This window comes from Brachyhypopomus gauderio, chromosome 21, assembly GCF_052324685.1.
Source record: "Brachyhypopomus gauderio isolate BG-103 chromosome 21, BGAUD_0.2, whole genome shotgun sequence".
NCBI classification, from domain to species: Eukaryota; Metazoa; Chordata; class Actinopteri; order Gymnotiformes; family Hypopomidae; genus Brachyhypopomus; species Brachyhypopomus gauderio.
Window position 1 is genome coordinate 2,277,709 of NC_135231.1, and position 21,004 is coordinate 2,298,712.

The 21,004-nt window shown below is 44.0% G+C and overlaps 1 protein-coding gene across 4 annotated transcripts in view; it reads left to right on the plus strand.

The window, feature by feature from the left end:
* cntn3a.2 (contactin 3a, tandem duplicate 2) overlaps positions 1-19,182 on the plus strand; it is a 72,470-nt gene extending 53,288 nt beyond the window's left edge. For 3 of the 4 annotated variants that reach the window (XM_076983622.1, XM_076983621.1, XM_076983623.1), the window contains 11 exons: positions 842-1,011; positions 3,117-3,234; positions 4,449-4,607; positions 5,036-5,185; positions 6,017-6,087; positions 6,416-6,644; positions 7,558-7,667; positions 8,014-8,200; positions 8,551-8,663; positions 9,646-9,811; positions 15,896-19,182. In XM_076983622.1, coding sequence (XP_076839737.1) covers positions 842-1,011; positions 3,117-3,234; positions 4,449-4,607; positions 5,036-5,185; positions 6,017-6,087; positions 6,416-6,644; positions 7,558-7,667; positions 8,014-8,200; positions 8,551-8,663; positions 9,646-9,811; positions 15,896-15,996 — 1,574 coding nt within the window. In that variant the 3' untranslated portion in view covers positions 15,997-19,182. The remainder of the gene's footprint in view (positions 1-841; positions 1,012-3,116; positions 3,235-4,448; positions 4,608-5,035; positions 5,186-6,016; positions 6,088-6,415; positions 6,645-7,557; positions 7,668-8,013; positions 8,201-8,550; positions 8,664-9,645; positions 9,812-15,895) is intronic. The other variant, XM_076983624.1, reaches the window with a different exon arrangement.
* Positions 19,183-21,004: the final 1,822 nt, after the last annotated feature.

The window sequence follows — 21,004 nt, forward strand, 5'->3', positions numbered from 1 at the left end:
TTCGGGATGGTGCGGGCTGATGTGAATTACGTATCGACCTCTGTATGCTCCCCTCCCGCAAGGCCGACAAATAGATTCACAGTAACGGTCGACCCCTAGAGAGCGGTCGCAAAAGTTTCCATGGACAACGCAAAGTCCTGTGTTTTCTTGTGAACTTTTCTCCCATTAAATTAAGTTCGGAGGGGCGAGAACGCTACTCTCTTTCCCGGGCCCGCCGCGCCGTGCCAGCATTACACGCCGTGTTTAAAACAATACTCCGCCTTGTTTGCCAGCTTCATTTTGTCCGCCCCGCTCACCAGTGAGAGGGCGCGACGACCCGCTTTGTGTGCGTATGTGTTGTGGTAATTACTCATTTTCACGCTTCGCTTAAGGCTTTGCAATTACCCAGGAATATAGTTAAGGGTTATTTCCGTGCGGTTTCGGGACGGCGCCGCCGTGATACAGTGCGCTTCGTGTACAGTTTCGATTAAAAATAAATTGCAGTTGCGCCGCTGAGGTTGTTTCCTGAACTCTCGTGAATCGAGCTGTACCGGATATGTTACAATAAATGTTGACCTCGGAAGAAAACACGGCGTATACCTATTTGCATATCACAGTCACTTGTCAGTATGTTGAGGGGGGGTTTTAAATAATGAGTGGAATATTTGTAAAGCCATCTTGGTGCGGGATGAAGTAAACACCCTTCCCCTTCAACCCAGGACTGAGCTGAAGGGTTGCAGACTTTGACCAGTGAAACAGAATCACGTGACCAGTGAAACAGAATCACGAATTGGAAATCTCCATTTGAATCGCACCTTTGAAGCCTGCTTTAAAGTGTGCCGGTGTGTGATGTTTGGACCAGATCCCACACGGATCACGCAGGGCCCGGTGGACATGGAGATCATAGTGGGTGAGAGCATCGTTCTGCCCTGCCAGATCGCCTGCGACCCTGCCCTGGACGCCTCCTTCTCCTGGGCCTTCAACGGGCAACTGCTGACCAAACTGGAACCACATTACGAACACGTCGGTGGGGTAAGATTCCCGAAGCCTCTCCTCAACGGCAGTTTGACATTAGCATAAGTTTCTTGCTAAGGCTAATACTGCATGAAGGTGTCGGGATGGCTTGCCAGGGTTGGAAGCGCAGGTATAATAATTATTACTATTTCTTTTAAAGTTTTTTTTGTAATACTTTATATATTGTTACTAAGAAACTGATCAAAAGAAACGTTCAGGTGCAGGCATGCTTGTCTGCGTAACCAAAATCTCTTCCGGAGTCTAGACTTTGGGGGCCTGGCCATCGGTGTGCAGTGGTCTCGGTTTCGACTTCCTGGTTTGTGTCTGCATTTCCTTGGCTGGCCCCACACGAGCGCTCGACACCCTTCTGTTCTGTGCTGTTTTCATCAAACAATCATTAGCCCGGCGAGCACACCTTGAGCCGGCCCCCGCGTAGAGACCACAGGTCTTTGATGCCTGCCGACCTCCAGAGTGGAAACAGAGCCTGTGTAAATGTGAAATTACTTCTGCTTAATGTAATGGTGCTCCTAGGAAAAGATGAATTAGTAGCAAGAAAAGAACTGAAAGGCGGAAGTAGGCCGTCACTGCTGGATCTGCACAATTACTTTGATTCGTCTTAAAAATGCATTAATTTGTGTCATGTTCCTGGGCCCTTGAAAGAATACTTCAATTTTTAAATCATATTTACATAATGATGAAATACAGAAATTAGACAGGGCTTGAATTATGTGCGTTGTGATGCTTTATGAAAGTAAATGTGGATATAAATCATAACAGACTGAGAATGATAAATATGGTATTTTTTGCTCAATTGCATAATTACATTTGCTGATCAAACAGAGCTAAATTGGATAAATCATTCAACCTCTAGGCGGATACTCATTCTCTCTCTCTCTCTCTCACACACACACACACACACACACGCATACTCATCATTGCCAAATTTAACCTTAGCTGTGACTCTTATCCATAATGAGATTCCCTTTTTCATAAATTCTATAATGTTGCCCGTATATTGGGATTATCATTCTGAAGTTCACGGTTTAGATTAGTAATTTCCTTAATGAAACCAAATCTGCAGGCTGGCATACTTGTGTCTGAAAATGTGCGTTAACCCCTTGTTTACCTTGCCCATGGCCCACAAAGTTTTAATTACAGTAGATATCTCTATTAAAGTTGGCTTTATTGAAGTTGTATTATGTGTAAGAAGACAATGGTGTAATTAAAGTTATCCTCGGATTCCATCTGACATTAGAGAATGCGTTCAGAACATGATTATTCTGCATTTATGAGGTGTAACTGTGAAAAAACAAGCTTTCTGAACATATTTTACTTGATAAAACACCAGTAACACATGGTTATATGTGATGGCCACATAGCGAACAGTACGTTGAACACAGTACTGAGTACTGAGTTTTTACTGACTCTATGAATATAATAAATGACTATTTCAGCACTTCAATGCTTCCAGCCACTGCACCAGTACATAATGTACAGTGTCACATTTATCAATGGTAATTTCATTTCCCCAATCACAAGTGATCTGCCATTTCTGTGTGCATGACTTCTATTCCAATTACAGGGCACCTCAAAGTGACCCCCACTCCACGCGTTATGTGTTCCTCGCCGTTATTAGATTAACAAACGTCTTTAATTGCACTGTGTGGATTTGGTATTCATCACATGCTATGTTAGTGAATCGCAGTGTGTCTGCAAACCCAATCCAATCAGAGTGCCTTTTTACATGGGAGCACGTCCTAATTGGAGCCCATTAGCTGCTCGGTTCATTGACTGGATCATAGGCAGCGGTGGTGGAGCTGTTGCTGCAGTCAGAGTGCTTCTGCACGATGGACGTCTCAAACACTGGAGTGGTGAACGTTAGCAGCCCAGGTAGTGCTCTACCTGCAAAGGTTCTGCAGATACTTTGACTGCTGTGGAAGGTTGCCAGTTTCCTGCAAAATCCTCTAGATCTTAATGTAGTGTCTAGTGTGTTTTAGTGTGAGCGTGTGGCGATACCAGCGTGTTGAGAAACCTGGTGCGGTTCAGCAGGTGCTGAAATGTGAGTGTGTATTTGTGTGTGACTTTGTGTGCTTGTGTGTGTGTCTATGTGTGTGCGCGCGCAGAGTACAGCTGGAGACTTAATGATTCGAAACATTCAGCTGAGGCATGCTGGGAAGTATGTCTGTGTGGTCGACACCGACGTGGAGAGTCTTTCTACTGTTGCCATTCTGATTGTAAAAGGTAAAAAAATTGTTTATTTACTAACATGATTTGTTAATGTCATTTCATTATTTATAGAACATATTTAGAACTGCTTGCCGCATATTAGAAAATACTTGAATGATTTTAGTATATATAATTTATTCAACACATACGTCTTAACCTGCAATGTAAGGCTATAGAAAATGGCCTCGAAGCAATAGTTTTGAACATTGGTTCAATTAAAGAGTTTTTATGCAAATGTAAATACATTCATTGACTCCATTGCCAGAACAACTTAACTTCCCATCACCTAAGAATACAAAACACAAAATATAAATCTAAAAAAGTGTTACATTCATTCCTTCCTGAACCTCCCCTGAGAGTTTTTAAATAGATAATTAAGAAAACAGCTCATTTATTCAATGATGAAAACCATATAAATGCAATTATTTGAATGTAGGTAATATTTTAAATTATTTAGGTAAATGGTACATGTTGTGTAAAATCCACATTTTGTAAAAATGGTTTACATCATTATGAAAATCCACAATGCAGTTTATATATCGCAAAGAGGAACAGACCATTAGAGATATTTAGAAAAACAACCAACCATGTATACCCCTGGCACATCAGGTTCATTGCCCTCTGAAACAAATAGAATTTGATAATGAATTGATCCATTATTCTATTTTCTGTTAGTATGAGTTAATTAGAGGAACATATCAAAGCTGTTTATCAGAGAGCACTAATGAGTTTTAGACGATCAATAGCTTTCAATTAAGATTAGCTGGGCATGTTAAACACTGCTGACTGTACTTAAAAAAAAAAAGCCTTGTAGTAATACATCAGACTTACCAGACTGAAAAGGTATGAACTAGGCCATCTCTGTTATTTATTTGCTTTATTGAAGAACTAAGGAGTTTGTCAAGTAATTAATTTTAAAATGATGAGACATCACTTGCATGCCCCTGTATGTCCCTTGCATGTACCTGTATATTTGTAATTGGTGTGACTGGTATTTGTAATTGCAATTTACAACTTTTCAAGCTTTCTGGAATCATTTGCAAGCAAATCGCTGTCTACATTGCCAGCTTCAATTTTGAGTGTTGGCAACCTATATATATAATGGTTGTGGCTCTCGGTGATGCTGGTGTCCGTAGGTTGCCTGTAATGGATGTGGGTGTAGCGCTCCACCACCTCCATGGTGTAAGGTGGGAAAGAAGCTAACTTTGCTTATTGTCGGCTTGAGTCAGGTCCCCCCGGACCTCCGGACGGCGTAACAGTGGAGGAGATCACGGACAGCACGGCGCAGCTCAGCTGGAGGTCCGGTCAGGACAACGGCAGCCCCATCACCAGCTACATCATCCAGACCAAGACACCTTTCACCGTGGGATGGCAGGCGGTGAACACGGGTAACGCTGCAGGTTTAACCTCTGCCAGTCCGGTGTGACGGCTCTTCCATGGGGGTGCAGAACATGACCGCAGCGAGTTTCAGCCGGTGGAAAATAATCTGGGCTTGCTTTAAGTGGATATAAGGACTGCTTAGCGCTAACACGCATCAACTTCTTCTGAACCTTTCCAGCCAACGTACGCTTTAAGTTGCCTTTAGGTAATGTTTCCTGGATTAGCGCTCTGTGCGAGGGCCAAGGGAGCTGCGACGCCCGTGCGGGACGTGTGCGGGACGCGTGCGGGACGCGGGTGGGACGCGTGCGGGACGCGGGTGGGACGCGTGCGGGACGCGTGCGGGACGCGTGCGGGACGCGTGCGGGACGCGGGTGGGACGCGGGCGGACCCCCTCAGGCACTTGTGGCTAAGCCAGGTCTTGTGCGTTCGCTCGCAGTGCCCGAGGTGATTGATGGGAACACGCTGACGGCCACGGTGGTGGACCTAAACGCATGGGTGGAGTATGAATTCCGCGTGCTGGCCCGGAACAGCGTCGGTATCGGGGAGCCAAGCCCGGCTTCACTCAAAAGCAGGACTGAGGACGCAGGTGAGTCCCCACCCCTCCCAGTCACGCCCCGCCCTACCACTCCCCTCTCTATTATGCCCCTCCCCACCATGCCGCTCCCTGTCCGACCCCTCCGTCATCTCCCTCTACGTCACGCCCCTCTGTGTCACGCCCCTCTGTGTCACACCCCTCTGTGTCACACCCCTCCCTGTCACACCCCTCCCTGTCACACCCCTCTGTGTCACGCCCCTCTGTGTCACGCCCCTCTGTGTCACACCCCTCTGTGTCACACCCCTCCCTGTCACACCCCTCCCTGTCACACCCCTCCCTGTCACACCCCTCCCTGTCACACCCCTCTGTGTCACACCCCTCTGTGTCACGCCCCTCTGTGTCACGCCCCTCTGTGTCACACCCCTCTGTGTCACACCCCTCCCTGTCACACCCCTCCCTTTCACTTCCTTCTCTGGCCAGCGGCACATCGTGGTATCTCAAGCTCCCCATTCGCCCATCGACGCGTTTCAGCACGTTCAGCATTCGTACTACACGCCGTTTCATTTGGGCTCCAGAGTAAACTGTTACTGCGCATTATCAGCGCCTCTTGGCAAATGGTGAAATGTGCTGGCAAGATCAGCCTGTTCAGAGGCTGCTCTCAAAAGCCTTAAAAAGAAAAGGCCCTTTTAAAAGCAGTTGCTATGGGACCGGCGCTTTGTTGCGTCTGAAACCGATAATGAGGCTGAACATAAAGGGGGGAAAGTCAGACTGGGAGAAAAGGCAGAGCAAAAACAAAGATGAAGGACAGGTGCGTCTGTGTGTCCGCCCGCCGTGCTCAGTGCAGGACGTCTCTTCTCTTCCCGCTTGTTTTCTCGCTCGCAGTACCCGATACAGCGCCGGCTAATGTCGGAGGTGGGGGCGGTTCCAAGTCAGAGTTGGTAATAACATGGGAGGTAAGTCATCTGTCTATATTACCGTTCCCTCTGTGTGAGGTAATGGTTTTGCCTAATTGAATGGAATTGAATGGGAGTGTTTATTACCCCAGTCAAAACTAAACCTATTCTCCAGCTGGGCCTGCGGGTCCTATAACGCTATTCCTTTCTGCAGCGGCTTCTTATTACATACAGGTTCACCCCGATCTCCTGGGGGAGAAGGGGGGGGCGACTCGCGTCAGCAGTAATGAGTCGTAGATGGGTGGTACGGCGTGACCCCGGTTGCCGAGGTCATGCCCCGGGCGCGTGCCTTTTTAATATCGCTATAGTCTTGCGCCTCCCCTCGCAGCCCGTGCCCGAGGAGCTGCAGAACGGCGACGGCTTCGGCTACATCATCGCCCTGCGTGCGCTCGGCGAGCTGACGTGGACGCACGCCGTGACGTCGGCGCCGGGCCGCTACGTCTACCGCAACGACAGTATCGTCCCCTTCGCGCCGTTCCACGTGAAGGTGGGGGCCTACAACGCCAAGGGCCAGGGGCCGTTCAGCGCCGTGGCCACCGTCTTCTCGGCGGAGGAGGGTGAGTGTGGCGAGGCGCGTCCCTTGGCTTAGCGCGGGATTTTGGAGAAGAAGGTCGCAGCCTCCCAGCAGCGAGGGACCCACCGCACGGCTGCCGAAACGATTCCAGCGCAGCGCTAATGCCGGCAGTGCTTTCATTTGCACAAACAGAAAATTATTCTCCTGATTATGCTACACCCTACTTTACCTATTTATTTTGCACAATTGCTTCTTTGGGAGATTAGTTTATTCTTTGCGCTTCTGGCTCTGGCTGACATTTTTGTTTTGTGTCGTTTTGTTTTTTATTGTGGTTATTTTTCTGGCGTTTCCTTGCAAATTGCTTGGGCAGAGATAGTAATGTTACCTACACAGAAGAATTCACAAAACAAGCTGAGACAAATGGCGCCTGTTGTCTTTGTATTTCATTGGCACATACAGATACATACATGTGCCATCAGTGTTTTTGGAAAGTGATCAGAATTTGCTCAGGTTTTCAGTGGCTTGCTGTGTTCAAGTGAACCAGTGGGGGTTTAAGTAATTGTGCACGTCTAAATGAGGGGGATGCCAGTGACTTCAGATAAGCTTCTTTAATAGTGAGCTTGATATCATTTACTCCAGAGAGGACTGACAGGCAGACATTGGCCTGTCACCGAGCTCTAGCCTTAATTGAATTCCCATACTGATAATATGCCTTTCTGCCAATCAGCTTTCATATTAAGCCAACGGATAGTCATTTATAGTTTTAGGTGAAAAGATTTCATATCAGTCCCCCTCCAGCTTGTCAGCTAGGCATTATACATTGTGAGAATCGTCTGTACCACTGGGGTTTTTTTTTTTAACTCCTTTTTCCGGCCTTTCTTTTCATCTCCCTTCCTTATCTCTTTAACTCCCCCTTCTCCCCTACGCTCCTCCTCTTTTACCCCTTCTCCTCCTAGAGCCCAGCGGCGTGCCCGGGGGCCTCTGGGCCCGGAGCATCTCCGCCTCGGAATTCGAAGTTGGCTGGCAGACGCTCTCCGACACCCCTGAAAGAGTTTTGGGCTATGAGGTGCGTCTACCTCCCCTTCTAAATGTAAATGACTCGGCCTACTGTTTTGAAATGCATGCCAGGTACTGCTTGCGCATGTCATCTCCCACGCTGCACCTGTTCTCTGCACCCATGGAAACACACCATTTCCAAATGACATTGTGTTTTGAGCCATAGATGGGCTGCTTACCATGCGGTATTGGGAAAAGGAAGATTCCATTATAGGTCCTTCGGTGGAACTTCGATCACAACAGTGCAAAAAACAACCTTGCTTTTATTGACGAGGCTTTGAGACAGTCTCCCGTCTGGCATCATGGGGCCATTCCGGCAGGCTGTGCCAACTCTACACTCTGCTGTATGATCACAGGTCGTGTACTGGGAGGACGACACCAAGCCCGAGACCATGGGAAAGGTCCGAGTGTCAGCAAACCAGTACACCGTCAACATCAGCGGCCTCAAAGGGAACACGCAATATTCCTTAACCGTGAGCGCCTTCAACACAGCGGGCACAGGACCACGCACCCCTACCATTAACGTCACAACCAAGAAGTCCCGTAAGTTGAAGCTGAACACAAGAAAATTGTGTCTGTGTGTATTTATAGCAAATTTCATCAGGTGAAAATTAGTTATTCACAACATTCTATGTTCATGGGGTGAAAGCCAGCGGAGACCAGGACATGGTATTACTGTCTAAATATGGTAGTTCAGTACTGATATCTTCTGCACTGGCAGGTATTTTAAAGGCATTTCCTAGCAATTTATTCTGTCGTGTTTTTATTTCGGTGTGCCGATATAAGAATCGATATGCTCAAGAATCTAAATGGGCAGCAGAGCCAGTCCATCCTCTGCCAGAGTTACAGAGATGTTAGACTCATGGGTCACCCTATCAATATTCTTCCTTCAGCACCAGGACAGCCACCTCTGAATGTGGAGTGGAACCTGATTGGCTCAAAGTTGACCATGCACTGGGACCCTGTTGTCACCATGGAGATGGAATCAGAGGTCACTGGTTATCAAGTAGGTTTGTGGATTCTCTGAAAAAACATCATCAAATGACTGCAAATATTCTGTGTGTGTGTGTGTGTGTGTGTGTGTGTGTGTGTGTGTGTGTGTGTGTGTGTGTGTGTGTGTGTGTGTGTGTGTGTGTGTGTGTGTGTGTGTGTGTGTGTGTGTGTGTGTGTGTGCCCTACAATATATTTTCACGTTGTGCTGCAGACTTAGGCTCTGCTACCAGCCCCAACCCTGAATTGAATTTGATTTATTTATTTTATTTTTTCAGTTTAAATAATGAATTATGAATAAATAAAGTTTGCGTTCTGTAAAACAAAAGAAATCTTGAGAGTTTAAGCAAAATGTCAGAAGATGTAAGAACAGAATAATAAGGTGACATTATTAGATAAGCCATATGCGATGCCATTATTCTGACCTCTTGGCACGATTTCAAACACTCTGTGATCTCTCTCATAGCCTCCATCCTGTCACAACATCAACAGCTGCGAAACTTGCAAAAGACTAGTACCTTCCCTCCAGTAATGCACACAGACAGTCTCGAAAATACTTTAAGGCTTGATAAACCACCTTCTGGGTGCTAAATTATCCTATTTGCATTGACACCACCCTGTATTTTGCACCCTTAGGTACAAACGCCCCAAATTGCATATTCATTAAGGCAAACCTGCAAATCAGACTAAACGTGTTAATTTGGTCATTTGAAAGATGCAATCTTCTGTAGATGATATTAGTAGAACAGCTTGGACAGATTTTTGCAGGTTTTTGTCAGGTGGTTTTACATGCACAGGTTTTGCTACATCGAGATTACTATGTACTATGTTCAACATGTTTTTGGAGCATTTTGAAAGGCACGTTAAAGTATTAAACGTGTCACAGTTGTAAACATTCCCCTAATGACTGCGGTAAAGCTGTGCTGGATGTGATTGTTACTAACGATACAGAGTGACTAATGAAATGGAATTCCTGGTCCTGGTGGCCCACTGTGCAGGTGTCTTACAGGAGGAACAGACACAGCGAGCTCAACACGGTCACCACCAACCTCACTTCCGTGGAGATCATCCTCCCTGCCGACGACGACTACATGATACAGATCTGCGCTCTGAGTGAAGGCGGGGAGGGCGCGCCCACCGAGCCCCTCAACATCCACAAACTGAGTAAGATCACGTAACCGTGCGCTAATCTGGACAGAACCGAATGTGACCTGACTGATCTCGTGCAGCAACTTCAGACGTGCTCGTGACTTCAGCGCGGTCCAATTTGATTTTCACGATTAGATTGAAGTTGAATGAATGCTGTAATGTGACATTCGAAACCTGATAACCGATATTGTTAAAACGCGATGAAAACATGCAGTGGTTTGCAGAGACAAGACCTGAAAGGAAAGGTGTGAATGATTTTAGTGGAACATTGGAACATGATGTGAGTTAGGAAGTGTGTACGGGGATGAGCGACGTTTACTTAGTCCAAATCCATTCTCATTGACCTTAACAGAGAAGGTCAGGCGACCAGACAAAGGCGCATAGCCAGAAAACATTAAAACAAAATGAAACACGGGGATAACAACAACGACCGACAAGAAGTGTAAGCAGAGAGATAGATTGAGGGAAAAGGTGTTTGGGCAGACCCGTTGTGATAACCCCCCTCCTCTAAATCTGCATGGAAAGGCGATGATCGGTGATGTTTTTAATTGTTTAAAAATGTAATAAAATGAGATGTTACAATCTATTCGAATTGAAATGGATTCATTAGAAAAATGCTTATTTGAACCCAAATTTGATTTGATCCTAAAATTTACATTCGATAAACAACCCCCCCTGACAGCTTGGAGGTAGGCGAAGACGGAGTTGCATTCTGTTGAACTGAACAGAAGTCACAAAATGGATATTTAAGTGGAATCACACGAGATGTTGTGTTGTTGGGAGTGAAAATCAACATCACTAGCATTTTCCTTGCCGCAAGTTTAACACTCGGCAACGCTCGTTTATAGCGCGATGGTAACACAGGAATGACTGCAATATTCGGTGTAAACAGATGCTACCTTCTGTTTTCCCTGACAAAAATTCCTTGGTTATTAAACTTTCACAGTTGCCGGTCTGTCCAATATGTTGATTGTTGTGTTTGATGTGTGGATTTTTTTTTAAAAACGGTTGGTGCATCTTAATTGAGTGTTATTAGAGAACATTTAAAACGCCAGCCGCTGCTGTTTGATTGCTATTAAAGGGCGGTCACAGCATGTGCCCTTTAAGTATGACACAACTTTGTTGGACCTGCATAATGTTAAGTATGCTGAGAATATTTACATGTTCACTACATGCCTGGTATATGTTGCATTGGTTTAGCGAGTTTGGTCAATCTGGTGTTTTGCAGCTTAGTAACCAAAACCACACTACTTTCTCGGCCTCTAAAACCAGGATTCCACACCATGCTACGTTTAACATTGAACACGTCAACACACTTGATTCAGTTAATGCGACGTTTCAAAAAGAAACCTCATTTAGTGGAGGCAATGCCATGTTTTCAGAAAGAAGCACCGCTATGACACGCGTAAAACGGAAAAAATAAAATAAAAACGAATCAAGCGGGGCGTGTAGAAAACGGTGCTGAGTTGCAGTCCATTGCTAGACTAAATACGAAGCGCTGAAGACGAGACCCCCGTGGGGTTTAAGAAGTGTGGGCTAATGAGAAGCAGGTGTGAGTAAACGCCAGTAAACTTTACTAGCTGACCGGCCACGCGGACGTGCTCGTGACGCGCGTGGGGTTTACGTAGTGTGGGCTAATGAGAACCAGGTGCGAGCAAACACCGGTAACGAGCTGAGCGGGCACGCGGAAGGGATCGTGACGTGCGATTGGTGTCGTTGTGAATGGATGAGTGGCTGGGTGCTAACTGGGGCGTGACGGTTCCAAAACCATTCAAACGGCACATCAAATGCAAACAGAAAGACAGAAAGTGCGAAGAAATCTCTTAGTGAATAATCTAGCAATTTATGAAAAATATTCCTCAGTGAGAGATTGCAAGGAATGTAGGTGCACTATTGTCAAATGATTTGGGGCAGGGACATTCCTGTACATACAGGGCGGACGACCATATGCGCTAAATATATAGGAAGACTTTGACAAACTTTTAACAATGTCCAGAAACACTGGTGACTTTTCTGAGCTCAAGTCCCCGTGAAATGGACAAATGTTAAAAAAATATGGTCACCCATGCACTTTACACACACTGTGATCTCCAGGCCAAAGAACCATCCGGATTGCTACCAGCATGAAGTTTTAAAATCAAAGGTCTACCTTTATCATGAGAAACGTGGACTTCATTAACTGAAAAATATATACACGCGTTTCAGAGGTGCACACACTGCATTCGAGGCGATGTGTTTTTCAGTGACATCTGCGCCCAGTTCAGCATAAGCCACATTCCACACTCGCTACAACAGCTCGGCTGTGTGATTACACGGTGTGCGTGCTAGACCAGCCTGCCTTTGGTTCAGAGTCAGACCTGCCTCCCGTTTAAAACTCCCGTGGCACATTATGAAATGCAAAAATGTCACCATAGACCCCATTCTGTTGTGCCACCGACGACCTACACAACAACGGAAGGGTTGATAATTCAGTGTTGTAAAGTAGATTGGTTGATGTCTTCAGTCCCTAGAGGATTCTTTGGTGGTGTTTAACCCAAATGCGAGGTAGTATGTTGGTCACCATACCCCCAAATCATTTTCTTTTTTTAAAACATGTTGCAGAGGACAGATTTGGAATAAACATGTATTTACAGACATGCCATAGATTTCATAAGGTGAAATATCAAAAAAACTTTTTTTACTGTTTCTGATTTATTATTAGGATTTCACATGCTGTCCCCTAACTCTAACCCTGCCTGTTTTTGGACCTGAAGTTTGTAAGACCAGGCGAACTGTTGAGGAACAAGTTCCAGGTGTTCCTTGTGATGTGTACATCACATACAGTTTAGCCTGAAACCTCATTTTCAGTAGAGAACATTACCACCATTAGAGAAGGTTCTTCTGATGAAAGGTTCTTGGGTCATGAGGTTTATTTTATCTTTATTTTTCAGATATATAGACTTCTGGACTCATCCTTTAAAAGTTACTTAAGTGTTCGCACCACAAATGTCCCCCTACATCTTTCCCCACAGCCACTACAGTCTACAGTTGCATCTTAGCTTGTAATATAAAAGATGAATGGCATCAAAAACATATTAAATACAAATACCAGCCGCATCTAGAGTAAACAAGGTAAGTTTAACCCAATAATGTTCTGCCGGGTCGGTGGGTTTTTCTCGTCCCCTGAGTGGAGAGAGCAGGTGCGCGTTTCGCTCTCGGAAACTGCGGCCCTCAGCACGTAAACGTAGATCTCTAAACGAGCGCGCGCTGATTGGAGATGTCCTCTTCCGAACCGCAGTGTACACAGTGCGTCCTCCGCCGGGCTAAGCGCCGTGATCTTTATTAACTACCCTTAGCTCTCGCCATCTATCTCTGCCCGTTCATCTCAGCTCTCTCCTGAGTACCAGGCTACAGGCAGATAAAAGTGCAGTGGAGAACAGCACAGCATAGAAGGTAGTCGCATTTTTCATCTTCTTAGTCTGCCACGTCCACTTCTCACGAACAAGTAAAGCTGTGGGGGTTTTTTTCTCTCAGCACTGTTGGCACAGAATATTATCTATATTTCAGGAAGGAATACTCTTTTTTTGCTTTTGCACAGAGTATCCTTTTTTTCTTAAATTTAACACTTAATAAGTTATGTTTTTTGGGGTTTTTTGCTCTCTTCAGTGGGAGGTAGTAAAATAAATAGTAGCTATTGCCGTTTGTATATATATATATCGAAATTAATAATCTTTAAAATTGAAACAGTGCAACTGGCAAACATAATTAAAACATGTTCATTATTCTTGGTCATGTGTGGCGTAAGTGCGTGAACCAGATTCTTCAGTTTATGAGATAATAAAAATAACATTTCCCTGATTCCAATCTCGTTTTTGGGGCTGAGCATGAAATAATGAAGGCTTTAGTTTTAATGAGATCTCATCAGTAAGGAACTAAGGTGCGAGGGTAAATATCCTGCAGTTGCTGTGTGGATTAAAATGCAGCTCTGTTTCTGTTTCCTGTGTGAAAAAGGAGATCTAGTTAACCTTGTTAGAAAGTTCACAAGAAAAGGCTACAAAAGCAGTCAAAGTAATGAGACACGGGACACTGCATTTTAGGATTTTTAAGAGCTTTTTTAATGTGTTGAAATCATGTATTCTTTATTTTTCCATAGTCCAAGATGTACTGATGTTACTCACAAATTTACATCACAGTTCTTCATGTTTTCTTAAATCAACATTAGGTTCATACTTATATGCCTGAAAATGTGAAAGTGTTCACATGGTTATATGAAAGTCTCATGGGACCTTGTGATTAAACACTTTGTCTGTTTGTCATTTAGCAGTTTAAAGTCCAACAGGGAAAGTGGTTATATTAAAAGTATTCTGCAGGTACGATGTGACATGCTTAACAGCACTGCACAAAAACAAGTTAGAGCACAGTAACTCTATTACCAGCATGAAGGTGCATTTGACATTTTCATTGTACATCCAGCTTTATTAAAACAGTACCCTCTATAAGTCAGACTTATGTTTTTACTGAATATATCAAGGAGTCTGCAATGAAAGAATATGAGAAATACTGAATAGTGTCGTGTATTTTATTATGAGGCTACGTCTTATTGTGCTTGGTGAACGGCGTTTCCAATGTTTAGAGAAACGCTGACCATAGTTAGAAGTTTAATTACGGTAGTACATTGAGTTTGCGGTAGCGTCACTTGCATGTAGTGACTGCAGAGAGACTGTCTGCGCAGCCGCCTAGCCGTTCTCCACACGTTTGCAGCAGCCAGGTTGAGTTATTATTTGTTTTGAGAAGGTTACATTCAGTAATGACTGATCGGTGTAATTTAATATGGAAAGGGATCTCAGCCCGTTCCCCCTTGTGTCCACACGCATCCAGTGGCCCGCTAACCAACTGCTGGGTTGTCTTGGCAGGGCGGTTCAATTTACCTTGATCAAACACTGCGTTTGATCTGGGCCTCTTTTTTAATGATTATTTATTAATTTGGGTTGGAAGTCTCCAAGTGCCCAAGCCATGACATTAACTCCACCATGTTCTAAACGAGGTGGTGTACTCCGGAGTGGGCCCTTCTGGACATTAACTCCACCATGTTCTAAACGAGGTGGTGTACTCCGGAGTGGGCCCTTCTGGACATTAACTCCACCATGTTCTAAACGAGGTGGTGTACTCCGGAGTGGGCCCTTCTGGACATTAACTCCACCATGTTCTAAACGAGGTGGTGTACTCCGGAGTGGGCCCTTCTGGACATTAACTCCACCATGTTCTAAACGAGGTGGTGTACTCGGCCCTTCTGGTCTCCTTACTTGCCATCACCTAAGTGGAAGTTTATTTTTATCTCGTCTGCCTGGCGCTTTGTTGCACAGCTACAGTACCGCATCTCTGTCCCCATATAATTGTAGGTTTTTTTTTTGTTTTGTTAGAACCATGTACCTTTTAGTGCTGAGGGAAATGTCTGAATTTTGCAGTAAAAGCTTTGTAATTTTGCTTTTCCGTTCGCCTGAAGTTTTCTGAATGCAGTTGATTGAAACCTTACACAGTAAGCACTATTTCTAATGACATTTTTTCTGATAAAGCCATAGTTTCGTACCCTCTGCCACCTGGTGATTGCCTTTTGTTAGGCAAACTGGTGTGTTCCATAGCAAGTTGTTGATTTTGTTGTGCTACAGTGCTGTGCCATGGTTGCTATGGTTCAAATAAAATGTCAGTATACAGATTCTGTGTTTTTCTATTACACAGTCAGTTGTAAAATCAGAATTACATTTACAATCATGGTTTTACATATCCATTACTAAATTATATATATATATATATATATATATATATATATATATATATATATATATATATATATATATATATATATATATATATATATATATAAGCACACACTAACACACACACACACATTATATACATATGTATTAGTATCATTACTGCAACATTCACAAAGCACTTCAAATCAAATGTTCTGGCCTTTGGAGCCAGTTTCTCAATTCCTGATGTTGAGGCAAGAGATATTGACATCCGTCTGACGCCGTCACCTGAGTTAACCGTTTGTAGTAGTAGAAGGGACTGTTTATTGAGGGACTGATACTATCTCACACCTTCTCTGCGTGGCAGGTATGAGTGTGCGGGGCTCACGGGCATGGCGGCCAACGGCCACCCCCCTCTCCTTGGTCTTCATCATCGTCGCCATAACCACGGCGAGACCAGCTCTGTGAAGGTACCCTCTTGGACCCCACTTGCTCTTCCTCGCTCTTCCTCGCTCCCATTCTTTCATCCGATAAAACCCCGGCGTCCGCCAGAAGCGTCCTGACGCAAGGTTGTCATTCCCAACTGTCCACGTGTCACCTGAGCCGGGATCCGGGCAAACCATTCCAGGAAACTGACAGGACAACGGCAGGCCCTCGCAATGATTGGATTTGGTGTGCATGTTGCAGTACAGTGTATCGTCGTCTCACAGCAAGCAGTGAAAGACTGAACAGGTTCGGGTCGTACTCTTCTTACTGTATGGGGCTGTCATGACTAGAGTGCACTATTTCCCCACAGGTCTGGGTGACCCTTGAAGAGAACAAGATGCCTTACTTCCATGTACATGCCAAAGTAGTTGATGCCCTTCTCATGTCCTCTTCTTCCTGTTGCTAAGATACCGTTTGTCCAAACGTCTGCTTTTTATTTCTTTTGATATGAAATCTTGATGTTCTTCAGTGGTTTTGTAGAGTATTATTACATATCATTGATGTACAAGAGCTCCGGGTTTCCCACTTTAGATGATTTGTCATTGTGCCTTCTGTAGCTACATATTTATCTTACATCATCAAGCTTCTACTGTCCACGACGGCTGGGGCTTTTCATCGTCACTGGAGCGGATTTGTCATAGTAATCTGAATTATGATGCCCATTTGACCTGGGTTAGCAGCTACAGAGGTTATAGTTATGCATCATGAACTGTGTAATTGGGTTGTCAACACTCGCAAATATAGCAAACAACATTTAGGTATCTGCTTACTTAAAATTGAGCATTAACTTATAATGTGTCATGTCTGTTGATGACACTGGAATATCATTATGAGCTGATAATATGGTATTGTTCAAAGCTACAGTACATTTTAGGAATCGATTTTCTGGAAGCTGCATTTCAGGAAGCATAACTCCTACAGTTAGCTAGCAATGTCTGACATTTTTCTGTCTTCCTGGGGAAACTCTTCTGAGGGTGTCCTTCTAAGCTAAACTAGTTTTCTGTGAAGACCTGGGAATGTTGCGGAAGGCTCTGGAGAAAGTTGGTCTTATCTAAGTGAGCGTCACTAAGCATTTTACCCCAGAAGAGTTTCACATCTGCTGTAGGGAACTGCTAACTTTGGCCTGTCAAATCAGTGCAGAATGCCTGCTCGTCTGACTATGTGCACATGATGGAAAAGTGATGACTGTTGAGTTCTAGGATGAGGTTTAAAGGAATAGTTACTCCACTTACCCCAAATGCGGTCGATTTGCCAAAACATTTGGTGACCCACAGGAATCTCGACTGTAAATGTCTAACCAAATCTTTATACATTAGCCTTAAACAGCATAATCTAACTAGGCATTGTTTTGTAAAACATCAGACTCATGCCTGTCCAAGAGAACTATCCCCTTAACTTAACCTCTATCAGCAATGAGTGGTAGTACGCTTGCATGACATTACTTAAGCACTAGACAGTGTTTGAGGGGAACTTGTACGTGTTTTATGGAATTAAGAGTTCTGGTTAGATACAACATCCTTTCTCCAGTTCAAAAATGAAGAAGGAAGCATCACGACTGACCACATTTGAGGAATGGGGACAATGGCAAAATCTGATTCTTTGCCAAAGTATTCCTTTAAACACAGGGCATACGAGAAGGTTCCATTTCTGCTCTTTAAATTATGGCCCTAGTACTATGTTTAACATGAAAGGAGATAAAGATTACACATATTCAGCTGGCAGAACCCAAAGAGCAGATGACCCAGAAGCACACAAACTAAAGGTCACTTATGTTATCTTATGATGAATGCAACGTCTAATCCATGCTGTGATTCAGAAGCCATTAAAACATACTAATACATTACGGCACACCCCACTGGGTGTCTTTGAGTAGGCAGAGAAATAATGGTTATCAGGGCACCGAGGAGACGACGGGCGTGAGACGGGCACCTCGTCCAGCTCTACCAGCAAAGTCCAGGCAGATGGCGGAGATCTTTGTCTCCATCCCACGTGCTGACCCCCTCATCCCTCACCTGTTGCTGCAGCTAGCGTTCGCTCACAAAACGCCGGGTATGGCTGCAGGCCAGGAAGCCTCGACACCTTTTGTTCGATGGTGAATATTTAACGGTCGCCATGGCTTCGGGTCATGCAAAGCAACACATTCCACAGCTACCGCCGCTTTCAACCTTTATTAACAATTTCCAAGTCGAAAGAAAATTGGCACAAAAGAGGAGGCAGGTGCAGAGTACACACACCTTTCCTGCGTTGGAAAGAGACGTGCTGATCTTACATGCTTGTGGTACAATAGAGACGCCCTGTTCTGTTAAGACCATCCAGACTTCTCATCTCTAGGGGCTGGAATTGCTGTGTAGTTTTGATTCGGCTCCTGATTACTGCAACCAACATCATAGGTGCCTGGAGTCAGTTATGTGCTGCGTGCTTGTTTCTGAGTTTCCGGAGTAGTTATTTTTTTTTCTTCACTTTCTTTTTCAGTTTTCAGCCAATTAGCCTAACAAGCCCTTTCTGTGTTGAATTGGGTGTGTAGGAATAGGGAAATATGAAAGTTATGGAGGAGGGCACAAACAGAATTGGGAAACACTGCTGTGACAGTTCCTATCACTCCTGTATTTATTGTGCACAAAAACCGAACCGAATATATGGTCCAAGGGAAGAGAGCACCTTGCTCCTTTGTTGTTGTAAAAGTACTATTGTGTTGTTTTGATCATTGTTTTGGTTTTTGAAATTCGATGACTGTATCAGCCTTTTGTGTTTCATGGGCCCCTTTTTAATTACGCAAGGCCAAGTGTTTGTAAAGGAAAGGTTCACTTGAAAAGAAATTGAAAAATGGTTTTCAAGATCATTTTCATGGAAATGAACAGGATGTGCTGATTTTGCGGTATGTTTTTGTTTGTTTTGCTTTCCTGATGTTGGCATGTGTTTTTGTCTGTTACAGTCGGGTGGGTGCACCTTTCTCATGTATAATTTGACCTACTCTGTTGATACTGCTGTATTCGTAGAATGTTTTTAATCTCCGTGAGATGAGACGTTTGACCAGAATGTTATTTTCATATTGAAAAGCAATTCTCTCATCTTGTACAGTAAAGCAGTGCATGTTTCTAATTGCTTAATGTGTATGTAATTTTTTAAGGATACATTTAATAAAATGACTTACTGGAGATTTACAGGCATAATGCAGCCTTTAAAAAGACCCATGTTAAATTACACATATAAAGATGATACCATTGACTGACTATAACTCTGTCACTAGTCACTGGTATAATGTAACAAGCATTACCTTTGGCTTCACTAGATGCCAGTTTTAGGTTGTTTTGGAGTTGACTGACTCCGTTCTAAAACTGAAAATATTCATCACTTTGTTGAACCACCTGCTTTACGTAGCTGAATATGGTTATTTGAAATTAAGCAGTGCCTCGAGAAAAACTTAAGTATATGTGTATTTATGGATTATAGTTTTCTTTCACACACCACACATGATGTAGTTTGTTGCTTAATTAAACTTGCATTAAGGTAATTTATGTGTTTTAGAGAAGAGAAAATATCTATGCAACGCGTCTGGAATTTCAGATGAAGAACAATGACTAAAAATGTGTCGGGATAAGGCTGGATAGTTCTAACTGAATATAAAACGCATCTCAGAGCAGCTTCATATACTGAAATACATAATGCAGACTGACCCAGCTCCCAAATAAGAGAATAACATAATTACATATAGAAAATGACATTGTTACACTTGCATGTGAATTTTGAAATAGATTCAGTAACCTTTTAAATATGTCTTTGCTAACGCACTGACAATGCCTGAGAATTATGCCCAAATAAACCGACAGCAATTTTCATAAATGCAGCAGATCCTACAGCAGGTCCAACCCAGGAGCTCCTTAATTACCCAGCTGTGGCTCTCTGGTAGAGCACTTTATCAGTGCCCATCTTCTGGAGCTCCAGACAAGCTTGGTCTTTCTTTAGTCCTTTTTTCCCTTTGCCGTTACAGGCTCGAGATTGGCCAAGGCGGTGATTCAGGACACGCCTCACGACCTGTCACCTGCGGGATTGCTCCGCAGGCTGTAGGCTGCCGGGCTGCGTGATGAATGCCGTATGCGCTGTGTGTGTATGATGAAACATCTTCAGCGCTCTCATAAATTGCCACGCACAGTCCTGTCCAACAGGGGCATCGTGGGAAAACAAACAAACGAACGGGTCCAGTCTTCATCTGTGGTGAGCAACCGTGCCAGTCAGAAGCACGGATGGTCATTTGAGGCAATCTGTTTAGTCATGGGCCTACTGCTCCCAGCGTCACTGAGAGTTCACTCTACACATATTACACACTGGAAGCTGGAATATTGAAAATTAATACTTGTAATTATATTTTCATAATACTCATTTTTAAAAAGAGTGATGGTCAGTGTGTAGGGATATCGTCTGGATGTTCTGCAGAAAATTTCCTTTAAATTAAACAAAGATGGCGGGTCCTCATGCAAGCTGGCATTTAAGTAAATCTTGTAGATCAATATCACCTCTGAGTTTTTTACGACCTCTTGGCACAGGTAGAGGTGATTTAACGGAAAAGGAAGCCGTCTGCTCAACCCGATTAAATAAAATTTGTCAGTTAAGACTGTCTGTGCTTGCCTGCCTCTAAACTTTAATATGAGCAATGCCAGGAATCTTTTACCTCATCCTTATATCTTTGTTTGGTAAGTTCAGCATTGTGTCCTATTCTGACAGGTATGTGATTTGCACAGTCTGTGTCACCTGCCTACCACAAGCCAATGTGTTACAGTGGTCTGATATAATGAGTGGTGCTGAGATCACAGAAATCAGTGTATAAAGTATTAAAGAATATGTAGATGGGGGTTTACACCGACACATAGCCGACCTCAGAAGTTTCCTTATCAATATACTTCAGTTATATACTTCATTACAGTTCGCTTTCAAATTTCTGGAGTGAAATTTCGACCAGCCAGGACAGCCCTTGCTGAGGACTTCGAATCAACGG